General features: G+C 40.8%; 1 protein-coding gene across 1 annotated transcript in view; it reads right to left on the bottom strand.

Annotated features, from left to right (window-relative positions):
* ITPRID1 (ITPR interacting domain containing 1) overlaps positions 1 to 23,792 on the bottom strand; it is a 110,172-nt gene that overhangs the window by 6,924 nt on the left and 79,456 nt on the right. Inside the window, 5 exon segments of the mRNA XM_038557250.1 lie at positions 76 to 187; positions 951 to 1,078; positions 9,108 to 9,861; positions 9,863 to 10,374; positions 10,768 to 10,850. Of these exon segments, the coding sequence (XP_038413178.1) occupies positions 76 to 187; positions 951 to 1,078; positions 9,108 to 9,861; positions 9,863 to 10,374; positions 10,768 to 10,850 (1,589 nt within the window).

The raw sequence follows: 23,792 nt of genomic DNA, 5'->3' as shown, positions 1-23,792 counted from the left end.
ATTCTGATTTAACGCCTCTCCTCCTGCGGTGGCAGGATGCAGTCAACTACCCCCCACCCCCCCACCGTCTTATACCGATAGTATCTCGTCTTTGATTTGCTGAGCCCGGTCTCCCAACTGAAACTCAAGCTCCTCCACCTGCTGCCGCAGGGCCCGGCGGAGGGTCTGCAGGTGTGCCGCCTCTTCCCTGCAGGTAAAGAACAGGAAGCGATCGGATTTCATGTGGCCTCCAAGCGCCCGCCCTCCATCATCCCTCTCAAGATGTAGGTCACTCCTCTGACATTTCTTAAAAGGTAATGTCACCTTCTTCATTTGCATCAGTCGCAGACATAGCCACCAGGGCAGATTCTCTTTCTTTCCTTTTCTAAACAACTCGATTGCAGAATAATTTGCATCCCACCGAGTTTACCTATTTTAACAGCACAATGTGATGATTTTTTGTAAATGTGCCAAGTTGTATCAGTCACCACCAGGCAGTTGGGGACCACTTCCATCCGCCCAGTAAAAACTCCTGCGCCCCTTTACAGTTAACCGTATTTCCATCCCTCGGGGCCCAGGCAGCGAGGAATGGACTTTTGGGACATATGCTTTTTAATCTACGTGAACATAATGCAGATTTTCAAAACCCTCATAACCCCCAACGCTTACATTTGCATAGGCCCCACTCACATCAGTGGAAGACATCCCGCTGGCTAGCCCCTTCTTCCCAGCTGACTGCCCATCTTCTGACCTCAAATAGCCTTGGCCTTCCAGAATAAGTGTTGCTATCTAGCAAATAGCTCTCACAGACTCCCACTGAGAAAGCAAGGACAAGAACAGGAAAGCAAAGGAGAAGGACTCATTTCTCATTAGTCCTGCTCCCTGGTGCTCATCTGTCCTGCCCTGATTCCCCTTCCTTGCTCCAGGTGTGTGGGCTGCTGCTTGCTTTTATGACTCTCTTCGATAATTACCTTTCCTCCTCTGACATGTCCCTGCAAAGGAGCGCCTGCTGTCCTGTAAGATGCTGTTCAATTTCCTCTAAATGCTCCCGGAAACTCTGGCACACCGCCTTCATCGCTTCCATCTCGTGGACCGTGCACTGGGAACAATTAGAAAGAGCTGAGAAGGAAGTCCTTTCTGATTCACTGTGAGAGCTCCCCTCTGCTCCGGCGGCCTTCCCACTGGGGCTCCCTTGTCGGCAAGGAAGCCCTGTCGCTACCGTGTGGGGAAGAACAGAGGGAAAGCCCAGCCTTTGGCTTCTCCAGGCAAGTGGAGGCAACACTTGGCTGGGACAGAAGGGCAGCACCGGTTGTCGATTGGCTCTTGGAGACATTATGTCCCGGAGACACGCAGGCTGTCTGAAGGACTAGGTGAGGTAGGGGTTACCGGGGTCTGAAGGACTAAGGTAGGGGTTACTGGGGTCTGAAGGACTAGGTGAGGTAGGGGTTACCAGGGTCTGAAGGGCTGAGGTAGGGGTTACCAGGGTCTGAAGGACTAGGTGAGGTAGGGGTTACCGGGGTCTGAAGGACTGAGGTGGGGGTTACCAGGGTCTGAAGGACTGAGGTAGGGGTTACCAGGGTCTGAAGGACTGAGGTAGGGGTTACCGGGGTCTGAAGGACTGAGGTAGGGGTTACCAGGGTCTGAAGGACTAGGTGAGGTGGGGGTTACCGGGGTCTGAAGGACTGAGGTAGGGGTTACCGGGGTCTGAAGGACTGAGGTAGGGGTTACCAGGGTCTGAAGGACTAGGTGAGGTAGCAGTTACCAGGATGCAGATACAGGGCCAAGGTGAGGGCTTATGCTTAGGAAATTTGAGTCCTATTAAATCTTGTTCAACTTGGGCGTTGAATACTGCCTCACTCTGAATCTCAATGACACTGAACACATTTGTCCCGATGGTATATGTTAGATTAGAAAAAGTCTGCATAGAATATATATATATTCTGCATATTCTATGCAGACTTTTATATATATATATATATATATATATATATATATATATATATATTTTTTTTTTTTTTTAAATCAGCCTCAGCCCTGCTTAGCCACAATCCCCGACGGTGAAATCTGCAGCATCAGCTCCATGCAGCTAACAAGCTCATCCAGAGCAAGGCAGGCATCAATGAGGCGTCCCACGCTCTTCATCAACTGGAATCTAGAATTGACCTCTTGTCTACTCTCCCAATCCTGCTCCTTGTTGCTCCGGATGAGAATCATTCTTTAAATGTTACTTTCTCTGCGTGACTGTGCTTCTGCTTTGGTTTCCTGATTCGCATATCTTCCTGCAGCCCCTAAGTCCAGTCCATTTGTTGGGAGCCTAATGGTTCCCTGAGTTCTTACTAGCTACCTTCTTTGTTTTCCAGCCCAGGTTGGATTATGCTTTGAGGAATGTATGATCCAGAACCCCAGCATCTCTACCTATCTGATTTTATTTATTTATTTATTTTTACCCATCTGACTTTAAGTGACACTGATGCTTGTTAGACCCTAATGCTCTCACTACAGTCCATGGGTTTGGCCCCCTCCCTGTCTCCCAGAGTATTGTGCCAGAGTCTGCTAGTTGCCTGCTCCTTGTCTTCTCCCCCTTTATTCACATGAACAGAATTCTAATATCTTAGGGCAACAGTGTGTCTAACAAATGACATTTCCCAGCATCCCTTGCAGTAGGATGGCGATGAGTTGAAAGCAGAGAGCATGGACTGGGGCTTCTGGAAAGCTCTTTAAAGGAAACTGATTTTCCTGGATACCCTCTTTCAACTTTCTCTTTTTCTTCCTTCCATGGGGATCAGTCTTAACAGTTGTGTTAATTCCTCTTAGCCCTGTTTTTTAGGATGTCTCAGATTTCTTACTCTTTCCCCCCAAAACTCAATGACCAAGATCCTGGCAGCCTCATGGCTATTTTTACTGGAATTGTCATAACAGAAATACTTTCCTATAAGTGATGTTTTTATACTGAAAGCTCCTCGTCATTTTGCTTTGAGAGTTTGGTTTTGATTCTGTCCCCTAATTTTTATATGTGAGTAACGTTTGTTACATGGCAAAACTCTCTAATTACTTTTGCTTCAGTGTAAGTGCATTTGCACCGGTTAGAGGAGTATTTGAAGTGTTACTGATGTCAGCAAGCGTGCTTGAAAGGTGACTGCAACTATGACTCTTGAAAACGGGAAGCATCTCAGAGACCATGAAGGGCTCTTTTGAAGAGAAATGTTCTGACACAGAATGACAAAGTGACTCGTCCACGGTCAAAAAAGGTCAGCTTTCAAGTCTGATTCATTCTTTTATTCTCAAGATCTAACTGAGCGAGATGCCTGGGTGGCTCAGTGGTTGAGCGTCTGCTTTGGCTCAGGGCATGATCCTGGAGACCTGGGATGGAGTCCCGTGTCAGGCTCCCTGCATGGAGTCTACTTCTTCCTCTGTCTGTGTCTCTGCCTCTCTCTGCGTGTCTCATGAATAAATAAATAAAATCTTTAGAAAAAAATTTAATTGATCCACGTAGCTGGAGACCGGGACGAGTTATTTGTCCCTTAGGCATGACCTGGTTGAAGGGTCCTAGTAGATTCCTACAAGCTGACGAAGTTCTAGGGATGGTGAGGCCAGGGACATGGAAAGCCTCAAGGAGGCTGAGCCTTAGAAACATTAAATTTTATGCTTCCTCTAGTTATTTTGGGGTAACTCTTTGTGATTGGAAGGCACGCAGGCTGGGATTTGGGACTGATGGCCTTTTCTTCCCTGAAAAGGGAGTGAGGCGGAAGATTCTGAAACAGTGCCATCTTCTGGCCATTTGGAAGTACTAAAACTACATTTCAGGAAAAAAAAAAAAAAAAGGCAAACTTAGGCAAGGAAAAAAAGAAAAGAAGCTGTTTTAAACTCCCCCCCCCTTTTTTTTTTTTCCAATGTAAGTTCTGGGTTATAACCCAAAGGCAATGAATTAAAGGTCTACTCGACTGACCCAAACCCATTAAAACAAACTTTAACTTCAATTGTAAGAGCAACACCACCAGAAAGCATCGAAACTTCACTTTTGAATGGGCTCATCTTAACTTTTTAAGCTGTGTGTGCTTTCTTTTTAGTTAAATCTAAACCATGAGCATTATAGAAGAATTTTCTGATATCCGAAAGTCTTATTTCAGATGATCTCATTTGCTTTTCTGGAAAGGTTTTTTTTTTTTTTTTTTTAATTGATAAATTATTATGAAGAACTCACATATACATAAGACTTAATCAAGTCAACAAACCAGGGTGACCCGCAAGACCACAGAAATGGCATCTACCGGGATCCCTGGGTGGCGCAGCGGTCTGGCGTCTGCCTTTGGCCCAGGGCGCGATCCTGGAGACCCGGGATTGAAGCCCACATCAGGCTCCCGGTGCATGGAGCCTGCTTCTCCCTCTACCTGTGTCTCTGCCTCTCTCTCTCTCTCTCTGTATGACTATCATAAATTAAAAAAAAAAAAAAAAAAGAAATGGCATCTACCAATTAGTCAAGTTAGTCTCTGAATTGTTACCTACTGCCCTGTAAGGGGAGGAGGTGGGGATGTTTCCTGAGTCTTTTATCTAAAATTGCTCTTATTTTCAACACTCATTTGGAACTTCCATGGACAGCTTAGAGTATCTGTCCCTGCCTATAATCTTCACTGGGTCCAAGATTTATTTTCCAGATAATTTTTTTAATGAATAATTTTTGTAACCCTAGCTAGCACCTAGCATCTGATTTACAGACATTTTTCTCCAGAACATTTTTCAAGCCTTACAAACCCTTACACACTCACTCACCATAGATACCTTTTCTCTGTGTTCTTGAGTTTGTTCTTTGGCTTAAGCAGCCTCCTCTTGTGGGTGAATGCAATCCCTCATTTTCACTTGCTTTTCTGCAAGTGTCTGCGTGCCTATGTGCACACCTGCATACAAGTATAATAATGCATGTGTAAAAGATTGCTTTCTTTGAGTGTATGTTTGTGGTTCCTTGAATCTAAGTAAGGAGAAATGCATTGTTATCTAATAAAACCTTATATTTCAAGGTGTATAATGTCAGATTAATTTGATGTAAAAATAACATTTTTTGGTATAATTGTAAATTCTAGGAGGAGAGCAAACTGAGGCACTATGAGACAAGCTTTTAGAAGACATGAGATGGTGGCATGCATTCTCATTTAAACTCCTGTTCAGGGATCACTGGGTGGTGCAGCAGTTTAGCGCCTGCCTTTGGCCCGGGGCATGATCCTGGGGTCCCGGGATCGAGTCCCACGTCAGGCTCCCTGCATGGAGCCTGCTTCTCCCTCTGCCTGTGTCTCTGCCTCTCTCTCTCTCTCTCTGTGTCTCTAATGAATAAATAAATAAAATCTTTAAAAACAAAAAAAACCCTCCTACTCAGTTGAAAGCTGCCCACTAGTCTGAAGATGGCCATTGTGCGTAATGGGACACAAAACCCCTGCATGTTCTGCAGAAGAGCTAATATTTTATGATGTCAAATCAAGAAGAAGGTCTATTTCCAGTTGCCAGATCTCTCCACATAGCTGGGGCTACTTGGGCCCAAGGTCATCTCTTGACACCAGGTAGGAGAAATGGGGGGATCTCTGCTGTGCCCTGGAGCTGGCCCAGGTTCAATCCTTGGTCCCAGTTCTAATCAATGTCCCTCTGCCTAGCTCCCAGAACCAGTCCTCACCCTGTTCCTGCCTCTGAGTTTCCCCAGTGCCATCTCTCAAAAGCTGTAGTCCTCTGCCTGCTGCTGGGATCCCAGGGGCTGCATACCCACTTGCTTCTACAGTTTCCAGAACCATATTTCTGCAAATTCATAAGGACACCCCCAAATACCTTATTGACCCTTATGTCTTTTTTTTTTAGATTTTATTTATTCGTGAGAGACACAGAGAGAAAGGCAGAGACATAGACAGAGGGAGAAGCAGGCTTCTTGCAGGGAGCCTGATGTGGGACTTGATTCCCTGGACCAGGATCATGACCTGAGCTGAAGGCAGAAGCTCAACTGCTGAGCCACCCAGGCATCCCCCTTTATGCCTTATTAAAACTTTTCATATTAATGGTCTTACTGGGCTATACTAACTGGTCAGCTATGCTCTCTGGATGCTATGGTTTGCCTGATGGACTAGACAGCTTCCTGGCACCGGTAGTCAGGCCCACCCTTTGAATACCTGAGCCTCTCTAGACCCTGGTGTCTCTTTTGTCTGCACTGGTTTGTCACAGTCGCCTCAACCATGCTAATACCCTTATGAGGTAGAGTGTCTTTTCTGCCCATGGGAGGCTGAATTACTCTTTTTTCTTTTTTCATTTGTGGCCATACAACTGAGCAAATGATAGGCTAATTGAGTATCATATACAGAGCTATTGCCATAGATACTCGATTATAATATTAATAAATGAAGTGATAGCACTTCCCAAAGAGAATTTAACGATAGACGTCTAGCTTCTTAGTTTGTGGATACATGTTTGTTATTTTTCTTTCTTTTTTTAGAGAGAGAACACAAAGGGATAAAAGAGGGGGAGAGAGGTTCTTTAAGCAAACTCCCTGCTCAGAGTGTGGAGCCCAAGCAGAACCTGGTCTCACTTCCCTAAGATCATGATCTGAGCGGAAATTAAGAGTCAGACACTTAACTGAGTGAGCCACCGAGGCGCCCCTATTTCCCTTTAGAACACAACCAGTAAATGATTTATATTGTTTTTAGGAGTGATGATGTGAACAGAAACTAGATAGTATCTTATTATGGAATAAATAACTGCAACATTTACATTAAAAGAATGACATTTAGTACGTCTAGAGAGGCCTTTTCTTCTGGAGTTTTTAGGATAATTTTGATTTTTTTTTAATTTTGATTTTTTAATACTTTATTATTCTTAAAATATAGAACTAAATATGGTTTAATTTACATATCCTTGTAAAACTTATCTTAAAAATGTAAATTAGAAAAAAATCTTTATTCAGGATATTTTAGATTGACAACCTGGTTTTCCTCATGAAAACTAGAATACCTGATTGTAGGATTTAATATTTTTTCTCTCTACAGTCTCTTAAAATGTCACCTTCTCTAGCTATCTTTCATTCTTAACATTTTCCTATATTAACTATGGAGCCAACAAAATGTTTATTCCCTTAGAGCTGAGCTTTTCAGCCCTGACGTTGTTATTTGGGGTAGATAATTCTTTGTTGAGTAGGGGTATGTCCTGTGTACTGTAAGATGTTTAGCAACATCCCTGACCTCTACCCACTAATAGTAGCAACACCTACTCCAGCTATGACAACCCAAAATGTCTCCAAACATTGTAAAATGTTACCAGGGATGGGGGCAAGTTATCCCCAATTGAAACCCACCAGCTTACACCATTTTTTGGGGAGGCAGGTGGGGGAGGCAGAGGGAGAAGGAGCAAGAATGTTAAGCTGGTTCCATGCTGATTACATGTGGAACTCAATTTCACAACCCTGAGATCATGACTTGAGCAGAATTCAAGAGTTGGACACTTAACTGACTGAATCATCCCAGGCGCCCCCAAATCCACCACCTTATAGCATTTAAAATCCCTTAATAAATATCAATGATGATGGTGGTGATGACTCCTACTATGCTTCAGGATTTGGACCTGGGCATTTCAACTTTAGCCTTTGCATTTCACTCCCACGAAACTTTTGGATAGTATTATAATCTCAATGACTTCTTTTACTAGTTCAACCCTTATTAAATGACCCACTTAAAAATATTCCAAATGCCCGAAACCTTGCAATTTGAAAAAATGATGTAGTAAATTATCTTTCATCGATCCTCTTTCTATGTTTATATAACATTTATGCAGATTTCTAGATGTTGAAGGGCTACGTAGTAATTTGCCTTATCTTTCACATAATCACTTTCTCATGTAGCTATTACACTTCTACAGATTTAGATATTTTAAAGTTAGACACATCGTTGCCCAAAGTGTGTGGTCCAAGAATTTGATATCAGCTAAATCTGAATTTGAATCTGGATTAACCACTTATTAGTGGGGTAAGTTGGAAACTTACACTCTCTTAGTTTTAGGTTCGTCATCTGCAAAAGGGGAAAGACTTGGCATTTATCTTAGGGACTCAGGATTCATGGCATGGATGAAAATGAGGGTTACTTGACATAAGGTAAATAAAGTGATTAGCACAGGCACTCAATAAATATCTGTGGAATTAAAAGAATGGGAAGGTAACTCATCAGGCATCAAATAGTAGGCACTTAACAAATTATAATTGCCCTCCACACTCCTTTGAACAGCTGTAGCCCTATGTTATCTGTGCCACCTTTCTGTTTTTCGCTTTCTATACAGGAAATTTCATGTGTGACACTCTTAATTTTGTTAACAATGGCTAAGCTTGACAGCCTAGATCATTTCTCACCTTGAGAATCACTGAAGAGGGGACACTGAAGGCATCACTAAATGCTTATTGATTTATCAGGGGCAAAACAGGTTGGGGGGGCTCATTCAGTTTTCAGTTAACTCAATGTCCGCTTTTAAATAAACTCAGCCAAGATGGAGCAGAAGTCCCTCTATTTCATATAGAGCTTCTAAGGAAGCTCTAGATTCAAGAGCTGAACAATAATATAATAGTAATGAAAACTAGTAAGAAGGTTGGGAGCCATACAATTAACATTTTCTAGGGCTTTCTGTGTGCTGGGCACTGTGCTGAGTGTCTGAGCATCCTGAGTGCTTTAGAGGCTTTCTCTCACTTAATCCTAATGTAATCCTGTGTCGGTGGCATGAACAGACTCTCTATTTTACAAAACAGGAACTAGGATCAGAGAGATTTAATGGCTCGTGCAAGATAATTCAGCTAAGTGAATTTAAGACATAGAATTGTTCAGTTGGAGATGAGGTACTGATGCATTAATGTTTATAACCTTACACATGAATTTATTATGCTCTAACCCTCTGTAAAATGGGGATTAATAATGAAATTTTCCTCCTTACCTCAGAAGGTGATTGAACATATCAGATAATGAGACATTTGTGAGACTATATCATAAGCTCTAAAGCACTCTACAAGTATTACTCATGATTTGAGATGGAAAGATATGCCCCAAGAGCTCAAATTCAGGAAGCCCAAACATTATCCCCGAGTTGGTGTTCTCCATCTGCCTTCCCGTCTCTGCAGAGATGATACTTACAGAACACAGCTCCTTCACTGTAGTGTCCTGAAGGATGTTCAACGTCTTAATGAACTGGGCTTCCAGATGATCATCTGAGCATGGGCAGTGCCTACAGGCTGAGAGCACAGAGCTGGGGCTCTGCCCCTCTGAGTGGCAGTGGGGATGGTGATGACAGCAGACACAGCAGTGGGCAGGTACAGTGTGACAAATGGCTGCTGTGTCTAGAGAGACAGATTTGGTGAGGTACTGGGCCTTGTTACTTGGAGCTGAACAGCAATGCCAGGGCCTAGGCTCACATATATTGGCCTGAACAGAAACATCACGGCACTCTCTTGATCTTGTCTCCAGTCTTGGTTCTGTGGTGGGAACAGGGTCACCCATAGTGCATTCTAAAGTCATTCCTTTAGAATCAGCCCCCAAAGCCACAGCATTCTGAGCAGCCGATGCCAGATTGGAGGACATCTGGATTGTCACAGACCTGGAACCAACAGTGTTTGAGTCAGCATTTGGAGGAAGCTTTTCCATCTCAGATTCTGCTCTATGTGGTACTTGACCCAAAGCAGGACACACTGGCTTTGCTTGCTGAGTATCTAGGTGGAGAATGGACTTTTCAGATGTTTGAATATTGTCAACTGTATAGGACAGGACATTACTGGGCTTGGAGATGTCCTGTGGTGGGCTTTCTCCTATCAGTGAGATGTTGTTGGTGTCAGTATAGGTTTTGTTGCTTTCTGCTCCTCTTGGGTCCTCAGAGTCATCATGACGGCACTTTGTGAGCAGGATCAATTCCAGGTGATCTTTGGGACTTGTGGTGGTGGCTTTGCATGTATGCTTCTCCAGGCCCCTCAAGCTTCAGAAACCCATCCTTCACTTCTGTGATGTGGGTCACCATAAACCCCAGAGGACAGTCATATCTGGAGGTAACTGTGCCCATGATGGCCTCATATTCAGTTTGGGGCATGGGTAGGTACTGCCTCAGACGGCTGTCTTTCCTTGGGTGTTCTCCCCGTCTGCTGGTTTTGTCAAGGGCTGTATCTGGGGCCAATGGCTCTTGTGGCTTCTCCATATCCTCAAACTGAGACTCTTTCTCTACCATGGATATTGAGGCCTTTTCCTCCCAGATACTCCAGTCTTGTTTTGAAAAGGAAGCGCTCACCGTACTCTTGGAATCAGATTCATCTGACTCTTGCTGGCAGTACTGGGGTGACACCAAGCACTGGCTCTGATCCCTTGGCTTTCTACATCCATTCTCAGCAGGATTCTGGCTGCTTGGCAAGGAAGGCAACTGTGTGAGAAACCAGGATAAAAGCAAATGGGTCAGGAGGATGGGGAAGGCACTATGTTTCAGAAGTGTGTGTGAGTCTTTTCCTTATCATCACCATTGACTGAGGAGTCAGGAGATAAGTGTTATAAACTCAGTTTTACATTAGTTTACTACTTTAACTAAGCCCTTCTGTCTATGGGGCTCAGCTTCCTTGTTTGGTAAAATCAAAAGAAAATAAAAAGGAAAGGAATGCTAAGCTTTCGGGCACCTTGTTTAGTGTGATCCATCATCCCCCATCCCCTGAGTCCCTATGCTAGGTGTCTTCCAAGGGCTGATTGCCCTTTCCTGATGTGCTGGCTAGCTTTCTACTTATCTTCCTTTTATTCCTATTCCAGACCTCCGGTGGCCCTCTACCTGCAGGGGCAGGGGCTCCAGTGGTTCATCCAGGAACCCACTGCTGTCAGACTGGCAGCTGTTTTCTCGGTTCACTGTGGCACCTGTGGAAAGAAGAGGCCTGGAATCAGTGAAGGGAAATAGGCTGTCAGTGGGACTGAGATTGAACCTCCTCTGTTGCTTGATCCTCAATAAAAGCCCACTTCCTGGAAACAGAGCTGAACAAGGGAATTCCAAGGATTTATTTTCTCGATTGTTAGAGGGTCCAGGTAAAATTGTGTCACTGGTTTCCTGAAATAAAGGAAACAGGACCACCATCTCTTAAGACTAAATAGCAAATGATTGCAGATGCCTCTTTAATAAGGGGAAGAAAATCCATAAGGAAATGAGTTGCTCTTAAATGCCACACTGGCAAAACAATAAAAAAATGTATTATCTGTGCATATGTATTTTGTAATGAACTGAATATCATGTCCCTCCATCCCCCCCCCCCCAAAATCATATGCTGAAATCCTAACCCCCATGGTAATTGTATTAGGAGGTGGGGTCTTTAAGAAGTGACAGGTAATAGAGCAGAGCTCTCATTAGTGAGGTTAATACCTTATAAAAAAGATCCCAGAGAGGAAAGCTCCCTTGCCCCTTCCACCAGTGAGAAGATGACCACCTGTGGACCAGGAAGTAGATTCTCACGAGCTACTGAAACTGCCAGCACCTTGACCTTGAACTTACTTCCAGCCTCCACAACTGTGAGAAATAAATTCCTGTTGTTTACAACCATCCGGTCTGTAGTATTCTGTTATAGCAGCCCTAATTGACTAAGACATATATGTCCTTTTTTTTTTTTTTTTAACTAAACATTGGATAAGAACTTTACTAGCTTCATCTGGATGCTATATGACTACAAGTCCATGCTCATGTTTTAGACTGCTTTTCTTGTCATTGCGAAAGGCTGGAAGGGGCAGAGAAAGAATAATGTTAAGTGAGGGCAGGTAATGACTCTAAATATGAGCATCTGGAAATTCTAAATCTATCTGAAATTTTACCATAGATAAAATACGTTATATTAGCAGGGATAGCAGATGTGGGTGGCTACTAGAGGACGAACCTGATAAAGATTAAATTGTAATATTTTTTTTTCTCCTACTTAATGGCAACTGCTTTATGGGCTAGAAGAGGTGGTTGCCTGGGAAGAGGGTTGTTGGAGTGTAGCCCTTCCCCTACAAAAAGCAGAAAGAGGAAGCCCTATATGTCCTGGGAGAAAAGACTGGGCATGGGTCCGGGGAGTGGCCTGAAAGGAAAAAAGTGATTGCTAATTGATCTCATGCTTGGCTATTTGGTACCTAAGTGAGAAATTGGGAATTTGCCTTTGCTTGAAGAACCAGCTGCTGCAGAAGAGTTCAAACGAAAAAGCAAACAATCCACCCTCTGCTTAAGTGTTCTGGATCCAAACTTTGAGAGCAGCCCCACAAATAAGAGCAGTAGCACCTCATCAACTTGTAGGACTCTCTCCCACCAGTCTTAACTGCCCATGTGTCTGAGCAACGACAGTTGGTAGAGCTGTGGGTCCAGGGGTGGTCTACCCAGCCCAAATTCCAACTACCTCACCCTGTAGTCAAAAGAAAGAGAAGGGGGCTTAGCTTTGTAGAATCAAAGTTTACAAATTCCATATTCATTAATCAGCCTCAATTAAAATTAAAGTCTAAAAATCAGAGGATGTAAGCTGAATTCTAGAGAAACAGAGGAAATTTGAGAAAACAATATCTTTGACCTTGCTGTTACCTCTTTTGTATAGTTCAGAGTAAAATGTGGAATATATTTACAGGTCATAGACTTAAAGAAGACTTCGACTTCTGGCAAGCAGATATAATAGGAACTAGATTTTCCTCCCACCTGAAACAACTAAAAAGCTGAACACAGTATGTGAAAAATGGTTTCCAGAATATGGGTGTCAGGTAATTTAAAATGGCTGTCCCTGAGAGGCAGGAACAAATAATGTGAGCCCTACAATCACCCAGCTTCCTGCTTTGAAATAGCTTATAGGCTGCAGTGTAGAGAGGGAAGGTGGACCCAGGCAGACCCTGGCAGTCTCCCTGGGTTGAAGAGACAAAACCAAGAGTCCTGAATGACAGAGCCAGCTAGAGTTTGCAGGGAAGAATGGGAGAGAGGAGGTAGATTTACAAAGAGAGAACTCATAGAAACCCTCTTGAGTAGTTAGCTGAAGGCTGATCCGCTCCTGTGTGTGAGCAAACACCAAAGACTGGGGACAGAATCACTGGAAATGCTTAGGAGACACAGTGCCTAGCACTCCCCAGGCCTGGAATAGTGCATGCTTCCATCAGCCAGGTTCCAAAACTTCACCATTCACAGAGCCCTGGTGGAGCGGAGTGCTCAGGAGGCTCTCGCTGCAGGACTGAGGAATAATTAGCTCTGGAAAGAGTATTTTTCCCTACGTTGCAAATCTTAAAAGTGAGACCTGGAAGGATCAGTCTGTTTCTAAGTAACTCAACTCTGTCCCAGACCTAAGATAAAATCTACACTATCTGGCCTCTAACAAAAAATGCCAGGCATGTAAAGAAGCAGAAAAATATGAGTCATAGGGGTAGGGGCAACCAATCAACTGAAACTGACTTAGGACTGAAAGAGATATTAGAATTAGCAAGCAAGGATATTAAAATACTATGATTACAGTCCATGTTTAAGAAGCTAGAATAAAGATTAACTGTGGAGGGGAGACTGCTAGATACTAAAAAAATTACCCAAATTGAAATTCTAGAGATGAAAACTCAATGTTTCAGGTAAAATTTATATTGGATGGGATTAACAGCATTTTAGAAATTGAAGAAGAAAAAGATTAGTGAAATTGAAGACACATCAGTAGAAACTATCCCAAATAAAAAGGACTAAAGAATAAAATTTAAAAATCAAAAGAGCTTGAGTGAACTGTGGGACAAGCCAAGAAGCTGAATACATGGGTCATTGGAATATTTAAAAGATGGAGGGGAGCCCTGGAAGAAATACTTCAAAGAAAAGTTTGTTTCAAGATGTTTGACAAACTCCAAGCACAATAAATATGAAGGAAACTATACCAAGGCACATCAGAATGAAATTGCCCAACACCAGTGATAAAAAGAAACATCTTAAAATCAGCCAGAGACAAAAACACACATTATACACAAGGGAAACAAAGAAAAGGAAAGCAGTGGGTTCTCACTGGAAATGATCCAAAGGATAAGACAGTGGAGTGACATCTTTAAAGTACTGAAAGAAAAGAATGTGTGGGTAAGTTTTTTTTTTTTTAAAGATTTATTTATTTCTTTATTTGAGAGAGAGCAGTGGGAGGGGCAGAGAGAGAGAGGGAGAGATAATCTCCAGCAGATTCCCTGCTGAGTGTGGAGACTGACTTGGGGCTTGATCCTCGGACCCCAAGATTATGACCTGAGCCCAAATCAAGATCCCAATGCTTAACTGACTGAACCACCCACACACTCTAAGTGTGGGTAAGTTTTAAAGATTTTTTAAAGTTCTATAAATCTTTCAAAATAACAACAATTTAAACACAAAATAATAACAATGTAATGTGAGGTTTATAGGAAAGACTTAGAAGAGTAAAAACAAGAAAACAAAAACACTTGTTATAAAATTGAGTAGTTTATATGGAAGGAATTCCCTGTGAGGCTTCCCTTTAAATATGATGTACAATCTTTATAGAGACTTTAGCCTTGATAATAGTAGAATATTTGTTTACGAGTTGTCAAGGGAAATAGTATATATGCATTGTATATTTATTATAGGAAATTTACTTATGTAATATTTACACAATAGAGTGTGATATTTAAGATTTTGCTGCTTGTGTTATAATGAGCTCCACCAATATTAAAACTCTTCAGCTCCTTTTAGAGTTAGAAAAATACCACCTATTTTTCTCCTTTTATCAACTATGGGTATGAAATCAACAATGATTATGGCAGAAACCTTTCAGATGCTTAATGCAGAATATAAAATATTTTTCTGGTGCTATGCAAAGGGCTCTGAGCACTTTGGTTGGAGCCCTTCCACTGAATAGCCCTACAGTGTGGGCAGCCCATCCTCAAGAGTTCTCCATACAAGCGTCCCATTCCAGTCTACATGCTTTGGGACCCATGGCAGCTTTTCTAGTTAGCCCCCACAATGGCTATGCAGTGGACAGAGCATGGTACAGGAGAGAGCAATATATGGGACTGACTTTTACCCCTCATTCTCCAACCCTATGCTATGTAAATGTTAGGGGGTCCAGAGATATTCAACAGCAGTGTTGAACCTTGCTGAAGGATGGACAAAACAGCTCTGGAACCTCTTCTTTCTATATGTCTTGGTGCAAGATTTGCAGCATAAGCTGTGAAGGACTTCCATACATCATTATTCTTTGAATATTCTAGACAATCCCTAAGCAATTACTATTCTTGAGTATAAGCTTCATTTAAAATGGTTGCTATTAGGCATTCAAATTGGCAAAGAAGAAGTCAAACTCTCCCTCTTCGCCGATGACATGATACTCTACCTAGAAAACCCAAAAGTCTCCACCCCAAGATTGCTAGAACTCATACAGCAATTCGGTAGCGTGGCAGGATACAAAATCAATGCCCAGAAATCAGTGGCATTTCTATACACTAACAATGAGACTGAAGAAAGACAAATTAAGGAGTCAATCCCATTTACAATTGCGCCCAAAAGCATAAGATACCTAGGAATAAACCTAACCAAAGATGTAAAGGATCTATACCCTCAAAACTATAGAACACTTCTGAAAGAAATTGAGGAAGACACAAAGAGATGGAAAAATATTCCATGCTCATGGATTGGCAGAATTAATATAGTGAAAATGTCAATGTTACCCAGGGCAATATACACGTTTAATGCAATCCCTATCAAAATACCATGGACTTTCTTCAGAGAGTTAGAACAAATTATTTTAAGATTTGTGTGGAATCAGAAAAGACCCCGAATAGCCAGGGGAATTTTAAAAAAGAAAACCATATCTGGGGGCATCACAATGCCAGATTTCAGGTTGTACTACAAAGCTGTGGTCATCAAGACAGTGTGGTACTGGCACAAAAACAGACACATAGATCAGTGGAACAGAATAGAGAACCCAGAAGTGGACCCTGAACTTTATGGTCAACTAATATTCGATAAAGGAGGAAAGACTATCCATTGGAAGAAAGACAGTCTCTTCAATAAATGGTGCTGGGAAAATTGGACATCCACATGCAGAAGAATGAAACTAGACCACTCTCTTTCACCATACACAAAGATAAACTCAAAATGGATAAAAGATCTAAATGTGAGACAAGATTCCATCAAAATCCTAGAGAAGAACACAGGCAACACCCTTTTTGAACTCGGCCACAGTAACTTCTTGCAAGATACATCCACGAAGGCAAAAGAGACAAAAGCAAAAATGAACTATTGGGACTTCATCAAGATAAGAAGCTTTTGCACAGCAAAGGATACAGTCAACAAAACTCAAAGACAACCTACAGAATGGGAGAAGATATTTGCAAATGACATATCAGATAAAGGGCTAGTTTCCAAGATCTATAAAGAACTTATTAAACTCAACACCAAAGAAACAAACAATCCAATCATGAAATGGGCAAAAGACATAAACAGAAATCTCACAGAGGAAGACGTAGACATGGCCAACATGCACATGAGAAAATGCTCTGCATCACTTGCCATCAGGGAAATACAAATCAAAACCACAATGAGATACCACCTCACACCGGTGAGAATGGGGCAAATTAACAAGGCAGGAAACAACAAATGTTGGAGGGGATGCGGAGAAAAGGGAACCCTCTTACACTGTTGGTGGGAATGTGAACTGGTGCAGCCACTCTGGAAAACTGTGTGGAGGTTCCTCAAAGAGTTAAAAATAGACCTGCCCTATGACCCAGCAATTGCACTATTGGGGATTTACCCCAAAGATACAGATGCAGTGAAATGCCGGGACACCTGCACCCCGATGTTTATAGCAGCAATGGCCACGATAGCCAAACTGTGGAAGGAGCCTCGGTGTCCAACGAAAGATGAATGGATAAAGAAGATGTGGTTTATGTATACAATGGAATATTCCTCAGCTATTAGAAATGACAAATACCCACCATTTGCTTCAACGTGGATGGAACTGGAGGGTATTATGCTGAGTGAAGTAAGTCAGTCGGAGAAGGACAAACATTATATGTTCTCATTCATTTGGGGAATATAAATAATAGTGAAAGGTAATATAAGGGAAGGGAGAAGAAATGTGTGGGAAATATCAGAAAGGGAGACAGAACATAAAGACTGCTAACTCTGGGAAACGAACTAGGGGTGGTAGAAGGGGAGGAGGGCGGGGGGTGGGAGTGAATGGGTGACAGGCACTGGGGGTTATTCTGTATGTTAGTAAATTGAACACCAATAAAAAATTAAAAAAAAATAAAATGGTTGCTATTCTCCTTCTTGCAACCCTAAGATGAAATGATATATTCAAGCACTAGAACATAATTCTATGTCAGAGTTCTTTCCCACATGTTTTGGTTGGTCCACATCAACCTGGTCCAAATGAAAATAGAGAACCAAAGTCAAGGGTCCCTAAAGGGTAGAAAGAGTGATTTTCTCTAAGAAGGACATGTTTAAACTATAACTGTTACCTTTAGCTAATTGCACTACTGTAAAGCACAATGAACAAAAACAGATAACAAAATAACCTCCGAGACTCATTTAAGTGAATTTTGGAAATGGCCAGATTTTGAGAGCTTTTCTTTGATGGTGAGATCCAATGGTGGAATTGGGCGTAGTTTTCTCAGTACCAGAGGCTTGTTTATTTTAAAATTTAGAAGTCAGATACATGCATTTGAATCATTTAGAGAGTTACCAAGTAATGTGTGGGCCAATTTACAGATGGTTTAGTTTCTTCAGAGAACTAAAAATCTTTCCGGCCTATAAGCCACCTTTTCAACAACTAGATGATAAACATCTCGAAATTGGATTCGCAAATTCGAAACATTCTCTTAAGGGTGTAGCAATTAAATCATATAAAGGATGAGAAACCTCTTAGCCCAGGACAGCTACAATAGATGGTTAAACAAAACAGACAAATGCAAATGTGCATTGTTTGTCCTCACACCAAATATGTAACACCGAGGGCATGAATTAAGGGAAGACAGTATGGCATCTGGCAGGGTAATAGTAAAGGGGGGCCAGCACCCCCCCAGGCCAACCCAGCCCAGTTCCCGAAACTATCCAGGCCAAGAAGACTGGGAGAATCTTAGAAGCTTCATCAATGGGATTTTCCATAGGCTCTTAATAATGCCCAAGAAGCTACAGCTCTTCCTTACTTCATTAGATTAGGGCTTTGAGTTCCCACCTTTCCTCTACCTACCAGTCCTTTCTTCCTAGCAAGATCTAATTATTCACATCCTCCCCTACTGGAAGGATCTTGCTCCAAACCACCACCAGCCCCTTTATAGGTTTGTCATGTCCCTTTAGACATTCTGGTTCCTCTATCTGCCAATCCCATAGCTCAAGGGGTGGCCAGCTTCTCTACAGTGTATGCTACTGAGATCCATGTAGGACCCTTAACTGAGTCGTTTAGAAAATCCAGAACTAGATCTACTGGATTCAGATTCTGACTCTCTTATTTACTAGCTGTGTGATCTTGGGCATGCAACTCACATTCGATGAGTGTTTCCTTATGGGGAAAAGAATAAATATGGCAATGATAGGTTACTTGTGGGATTGCAATGAGAATAATATATGATAATAAGTACTGGATATATGAAGACTTTATGCACCTGTAAAAGATGATATAATTATGTATATAAATTTTGTTGCAGAACATTCTCTTAATGTTATCAAAGAAAACTCAAGTACTATGAATATCATTGTTATCAATCATATGTACCATTATTAATGCTGTTTGTTAAAAATCCCCCTTTTCAGCACAGGCCTGTCTTCATGGAGTTAGATTTTAACCTTTCCCATCAAGCGGACCCTGCCTGGGCAGTACTGCTTCACTGCCTAAAAAGTTTGAAACATTTCTGCCTGGGAGGAGACAGATGCCTCAGGCACTTTGTCTGGATAATCAGCAGGTGGCAGCATTATACCAACCACAGAACCAAGGAGCCAGGGCCCTACCTAGAGTCCTTAGAATGGCTGCAAGTCCTAAGAAAAGTTCACCCAAACGGCTGCTTTTCTGAGCTGAGTTGATAATAAAGGCTTTTGAATCAATCCTAAGTAGAGAGTTTTACTCTTAGTGTAGTCTGAGCTCCTATAGGCTCAGGAAAAAGAAATTCTATGGAATTGAAACATAGGGAGGGAGAAAAGGAAAAGGAGTCTTTATATGTGTAGTATAGGCTGGAGTTGTGTAGAGCAAAAGAAAGAGATCAGACTGGGGCCCACCATCTACATTGATCTATTCTACTTCATTGATTTCTTTATTTTTATTTTTATTTTATTTTATTTTATTTTATTTTATTTTATTTTATTTTACTTCACTGATTTCTTTGCCATGGTCCCCTCTCTTCTAGCCCCCAGTGACAGAAAATTCTGTGACAGTTCTGTGATGAAGTTGAGTCACAGGAGCAATTCTGTTGGAACTGGACTGGACAATATAGACGATGCAAACTCAAGGTGGGCAGGTAGCATAAGTTTGTGAAGCAGCTGGGATGCAGTGTGGATTGTCTGGACTCCAGAGGCTGTATTCCTCCAAAGTCATTTTGAAAATTAATTTTAAATGTTTGGTAGAACAAACAAAAGTACTCTATGGGCCACAGTCAGTCCTCCAGATTGATAGATAGGATGGTGCCACCTATCATCCAATGCAGGAGTCCCTTCCAGAACATTCCTTACAGATGGCCATCTAGTTAGTGCTTACACATTTGTGGTAACAGGGACCTACTTCTATCTAGTCAGAACATATCATACCTTTTAGGAAATGCTTCTTTATGTTGAGCTGAATTTACTTTTGCATTTTCCATTTGTGGGTCATAGCTTGATCAAGGGAGTAATAAAGAACATGTTTAACTCCTTTTCCTCAAACCAGCTCTTTTGTACTTTCCAGGCCTTTTATCCTCAGCTTAAATCTCCCCAGATCCTTTAAATCAGCCCTCACAGGGCAGTTTTTAAGCCATTGTGTCTTGTATTTCTCAGTTAAGTGCTTACCTAGTAATGTTTGCTATAAAACCGATCCCTCAGAACTAGATTCAGTAGTTGCGATAGGGTCTGACCAATGGCGCAGAGGAGGACCACCCTTTGCCTACTTCTCAATGTCTCACTTATACTCACAGGCCAAGATTAGTCTAGTCAGAAGTTCAGTTCCCAGTGTTGTGTTATCCTGAAATTGGCCCTATTTTGTTCTCTTGTGAATTCAGTCGAGCTAATTTGGGACCACATTTCTATCCTGTCAAGACGATTTTGACCTTCATTCTTAAATCTGTTTGTGTTATCTGTGGCCTTGCAACCCCTTCTTGCTGTGGGCCAAGCCACTGCTAATACTCTAAAGAGCCTGGGAATGCTCTACTGCAAAACTCCATTTTATCATTTCACAAATATTACTGGGCCCCTGTGGGGTCTTACACTGTTCTAGAAACTCCAGCACAATGTCAACAAAGATACTCATCCTCACAGAGCTTATATTTATCTTGACTCTGATCCTAGAACTGACGAATGGCTGAGAACATTCGTGACTGTGGCAAATATTCCTGAAGCAATTTAATTCTTCTTTCTATGCCAAGCCTGCTTGGGCGGAGGAGTTCCTATCCTACAAAGATTTCTACTTAATGTTTCCATAACTTCCAGAAGTGCCCTGGTGACATTTTTGTTTCTTTTTTATTTTAAATATTTTATTTATTTATTCATGAGAGACACACAGAGAGAGAAGAAGAGACATAGGCAGAGGGAGAAGCAGGCTCCCTATGGGGAGCCCAATGTGGGACTGGATCCCAGGACCCTGGGATCATGACCTGAGCTGAAGGCAGACGCTCAACCACTGAACCATCCAGGAGTACTGACATTTTTACTTCAAGCTCTTTCTTATTACCAGGGAATTCTTCCTTCCTTCCTTTTTTCTTCCTTTTTCCCTCTTTATTTCTTCCCCTTTCCTTCTTCCTTCCTTTCTCTCTCCCTCTGTTTGTTTATCGTTGCAGTTTTAGCAGTCTGTCCTCTATTCTTTAGTGAAAACAGTCTTCCTTCATCATCACAAAAGAACAAGAAGAAGAGGAAGAAGAAGAAGAAGAAGAAGAAGAAACCGCAGAAGAAGAAGCTGCTTTTTTAAACTGCTTCTTTTAGCTTAATGCCATTAGTTGTTTTTTAGGATCATTAGTGTGTGATGGTGAAGAAAATTTGGAAAATGAAAAAATGTCAGTAAGAAAATGAAAATCACTTACCGTCTGAACCATGCAGAAAAATTATTATACTCTGTCTATAGATCTTTCCATCCAGCACATTTTCTCTGTGCACAGGGATATGTGTCTATTTTGTAAAATAAATATGACATACAATTTATAATCTGCTTCTTTTGCATATATATGTGAGTTTTTCTTTATCAAAAGTTCCTTATAATGTGTCTGTGCACATGTGTGTGTTTGTGAGTAAGCGCATTTCTGTTTCAGACGGTGGTGTCATGATTTATGCTGTGTAGAAAATAACTGGATAGGTTTCTGTCTTTGTTTCTATGTCCTCAAGCAGCATGGAGAGCTGATGTAGTATTATTTCCTTAAACTTTTTAAAGAATTTAAAAGAGCTCAGCCTTAAAACACTGACCATGGTGCATTTTAAAAGATGAAATTCTTTGACAACTTTCAATTTTGGCAATAGTTACTGGTATATCAGGACTCCCACTTCTTAGATTAATGCTAATTCTTACTTTTTATTTATTTTTCTAATGTCATCAGCCAAATAATTTATTTATCTTCATTCTAGAGTCTCTAAAAAGAGAAAAGACTACGTCTGTGCCTTTTAAGATAGCTTTGGCCTTATTTCATACATTTTTTGAATGGCCCCTTTTTAAAAAAATCCATCCTATCTAATAGTAATGCTGTCATTCCTGTTTTCCCTTTTCTTTTTTGCATTGGTATACTCTTTTGGTATATTTTTGCCATTCATTTTTCTTTTAGCTTTTCTGTTACTCCTTATGTTACATGTGGCTAACATTTTTAAAAATTTATTTATTTTTTATTTTTTAAGTAGGCTCCACACCCAGCGTGGAGGCCACTGTGAAGCTTGAACTCACCACCCTGGGATCAAGACCTGAACTAAGATCAAGACTGAGTCTCCCAGGCATCCTATAAATGTGGATAACATTTTTAAAAGACCTTTGAGTCTTTTCCTTTGTCAGATGCATTTATTCCATCTATGGCTATTTTAATAAAATATTCATTTAGTCTTATTGTTTGTAATTTTACATTTTCTATATTATAACTGGGATTGATGTAGCAAATATGTCACACACTTGATACAAATCTGAAAATAAGCATCACTAATAGTTTATAACAGTCTTTTCTATTGAGCTGGAATCCAGCCTCAGACTATTTGTCAGCTCAACATTACAAATGGCTAATATATATCAGTGAAAACTGGGACACAAGTTATAATCTGTATTTGCTATCCTACTGTTGTATTAATAAACTCCAAACTTCACATTTAAGTAGGCTCGATTTTGAACTGCACCATAAACAGCTGTCTCAGAGATTAAAGGAGATAATATAAAACATTTAGCATAGTCTTTATATTCTGAATATTCAGAATGTGGCTATTTGGCTTAATATTTGGTATATAATTAATTAACTAATTAGTTATTCATGTTTTTTTCTTTTGCCCCATGGACTAAATTTTCATTGATTGCTTTTTCCCCTCTGGTAATTCACAAGGCATGGAAAATGGTTTTAAATCTAATTGGTGATAACTTAAAAAAAATCTAAACACTTCAAACTGCAATTATCAACATCAAGAATAAAGCAGTATCTATTGACTCCCCAATTAATCAGTATTTGCTGACAATTTTATTTTCTTCTACATTCAGCTTTCTCTGATATGATCTAGGATTTTTTTTTTTTTTTGATCTAGGATTTTAGATCCAGGATATTGTTATTGAATTCTTTTTTCATGTTTCTTCTCTTTTAAGAATTTTCATGGTATTTGCATTATGCCTATATAATTTATAATTCCCAAGACTTTGCTTGTCTGAAATGATGCTTCACTAAAAATATGACAACTCAAAAGGGTATAGAATTCTGGAGCTATAAAATTTTCACTTAACATGTGTCTTCACTATCTTCTGGCATCTAATAAGAGGATGTTTGTTGAGAAGTAAGTGAGCATGAAAACTCCTCTCTATTGGTCCCATGGTCTAATCATTGTATTTTTTTTTAAATCATTGTATTTTTAAATGCATTATTCACTCTGCTTCCTCTGACATCTTTTCAATACCACTTTCTTAAAAATCATCATATCAACAAATTACCTTAACAATTGTTGAAAGGACACTTTAGAGTAATATATTCAGAGGGAGTGACTTGTGATGTTTCTCTCTGCTCCCTCCTCCCCCATAAGCTATGTTTCTACCCACAGGAGAAAACAAGCCAGTGTGCCTGGAGCTAGGTGACATAAAGTAATTAGGGGTTTGATCATGCAGAATTTTGGAATGAAACAATTTAGGATTCTAATTCAATTAAATATTTCTACAACAGAACATTTATATGAATCTATAAAGATTGTATTGTTTCAATATACATATCCTCTTTGTCTCCATAGATTCTTATTTATTAGATATTCCTGAGTCAAAAAAGAAGGGGCACAGATCTAGTTTTTAATAGCAAACGTGCATTCACTCTCCTGGAAGAATGTAATGACATATTTAAATTTAGATCCAGTGTTTATCCTATATTTGAAAATAGAAAATTAGAAGTTTCCAGGGTGAAATGAACAATGTCCCCATTATCATTTGGGACAATGGGTAGATTTCAAATTTTGTAATACTAATATCTTTGGAACTTTTAATTTCTGTACTGAGTCGACTACCACAGGTCTAG

This window comes from Canis lupus, chromosome 14, assembly GCF_011100685.1.
Source record: "Canis lupus familiaris isolate Mischka breed German Shepherd chromosome 14, alternate assembly UU_Cfam_GSD_1.0, whole genome shotgun sequence".
NCBI classification, from domain to species: domain Eukaryota; kingdom Metazoa; phylum Chordata; class Mammalia; order Carnivora; family Canidae; genus Canis; species Canis lupus.
Note: the sequence above shows the minus strand (reverse complement) of the source record. Positions and strands in the feature narration are given on the sequence as shown.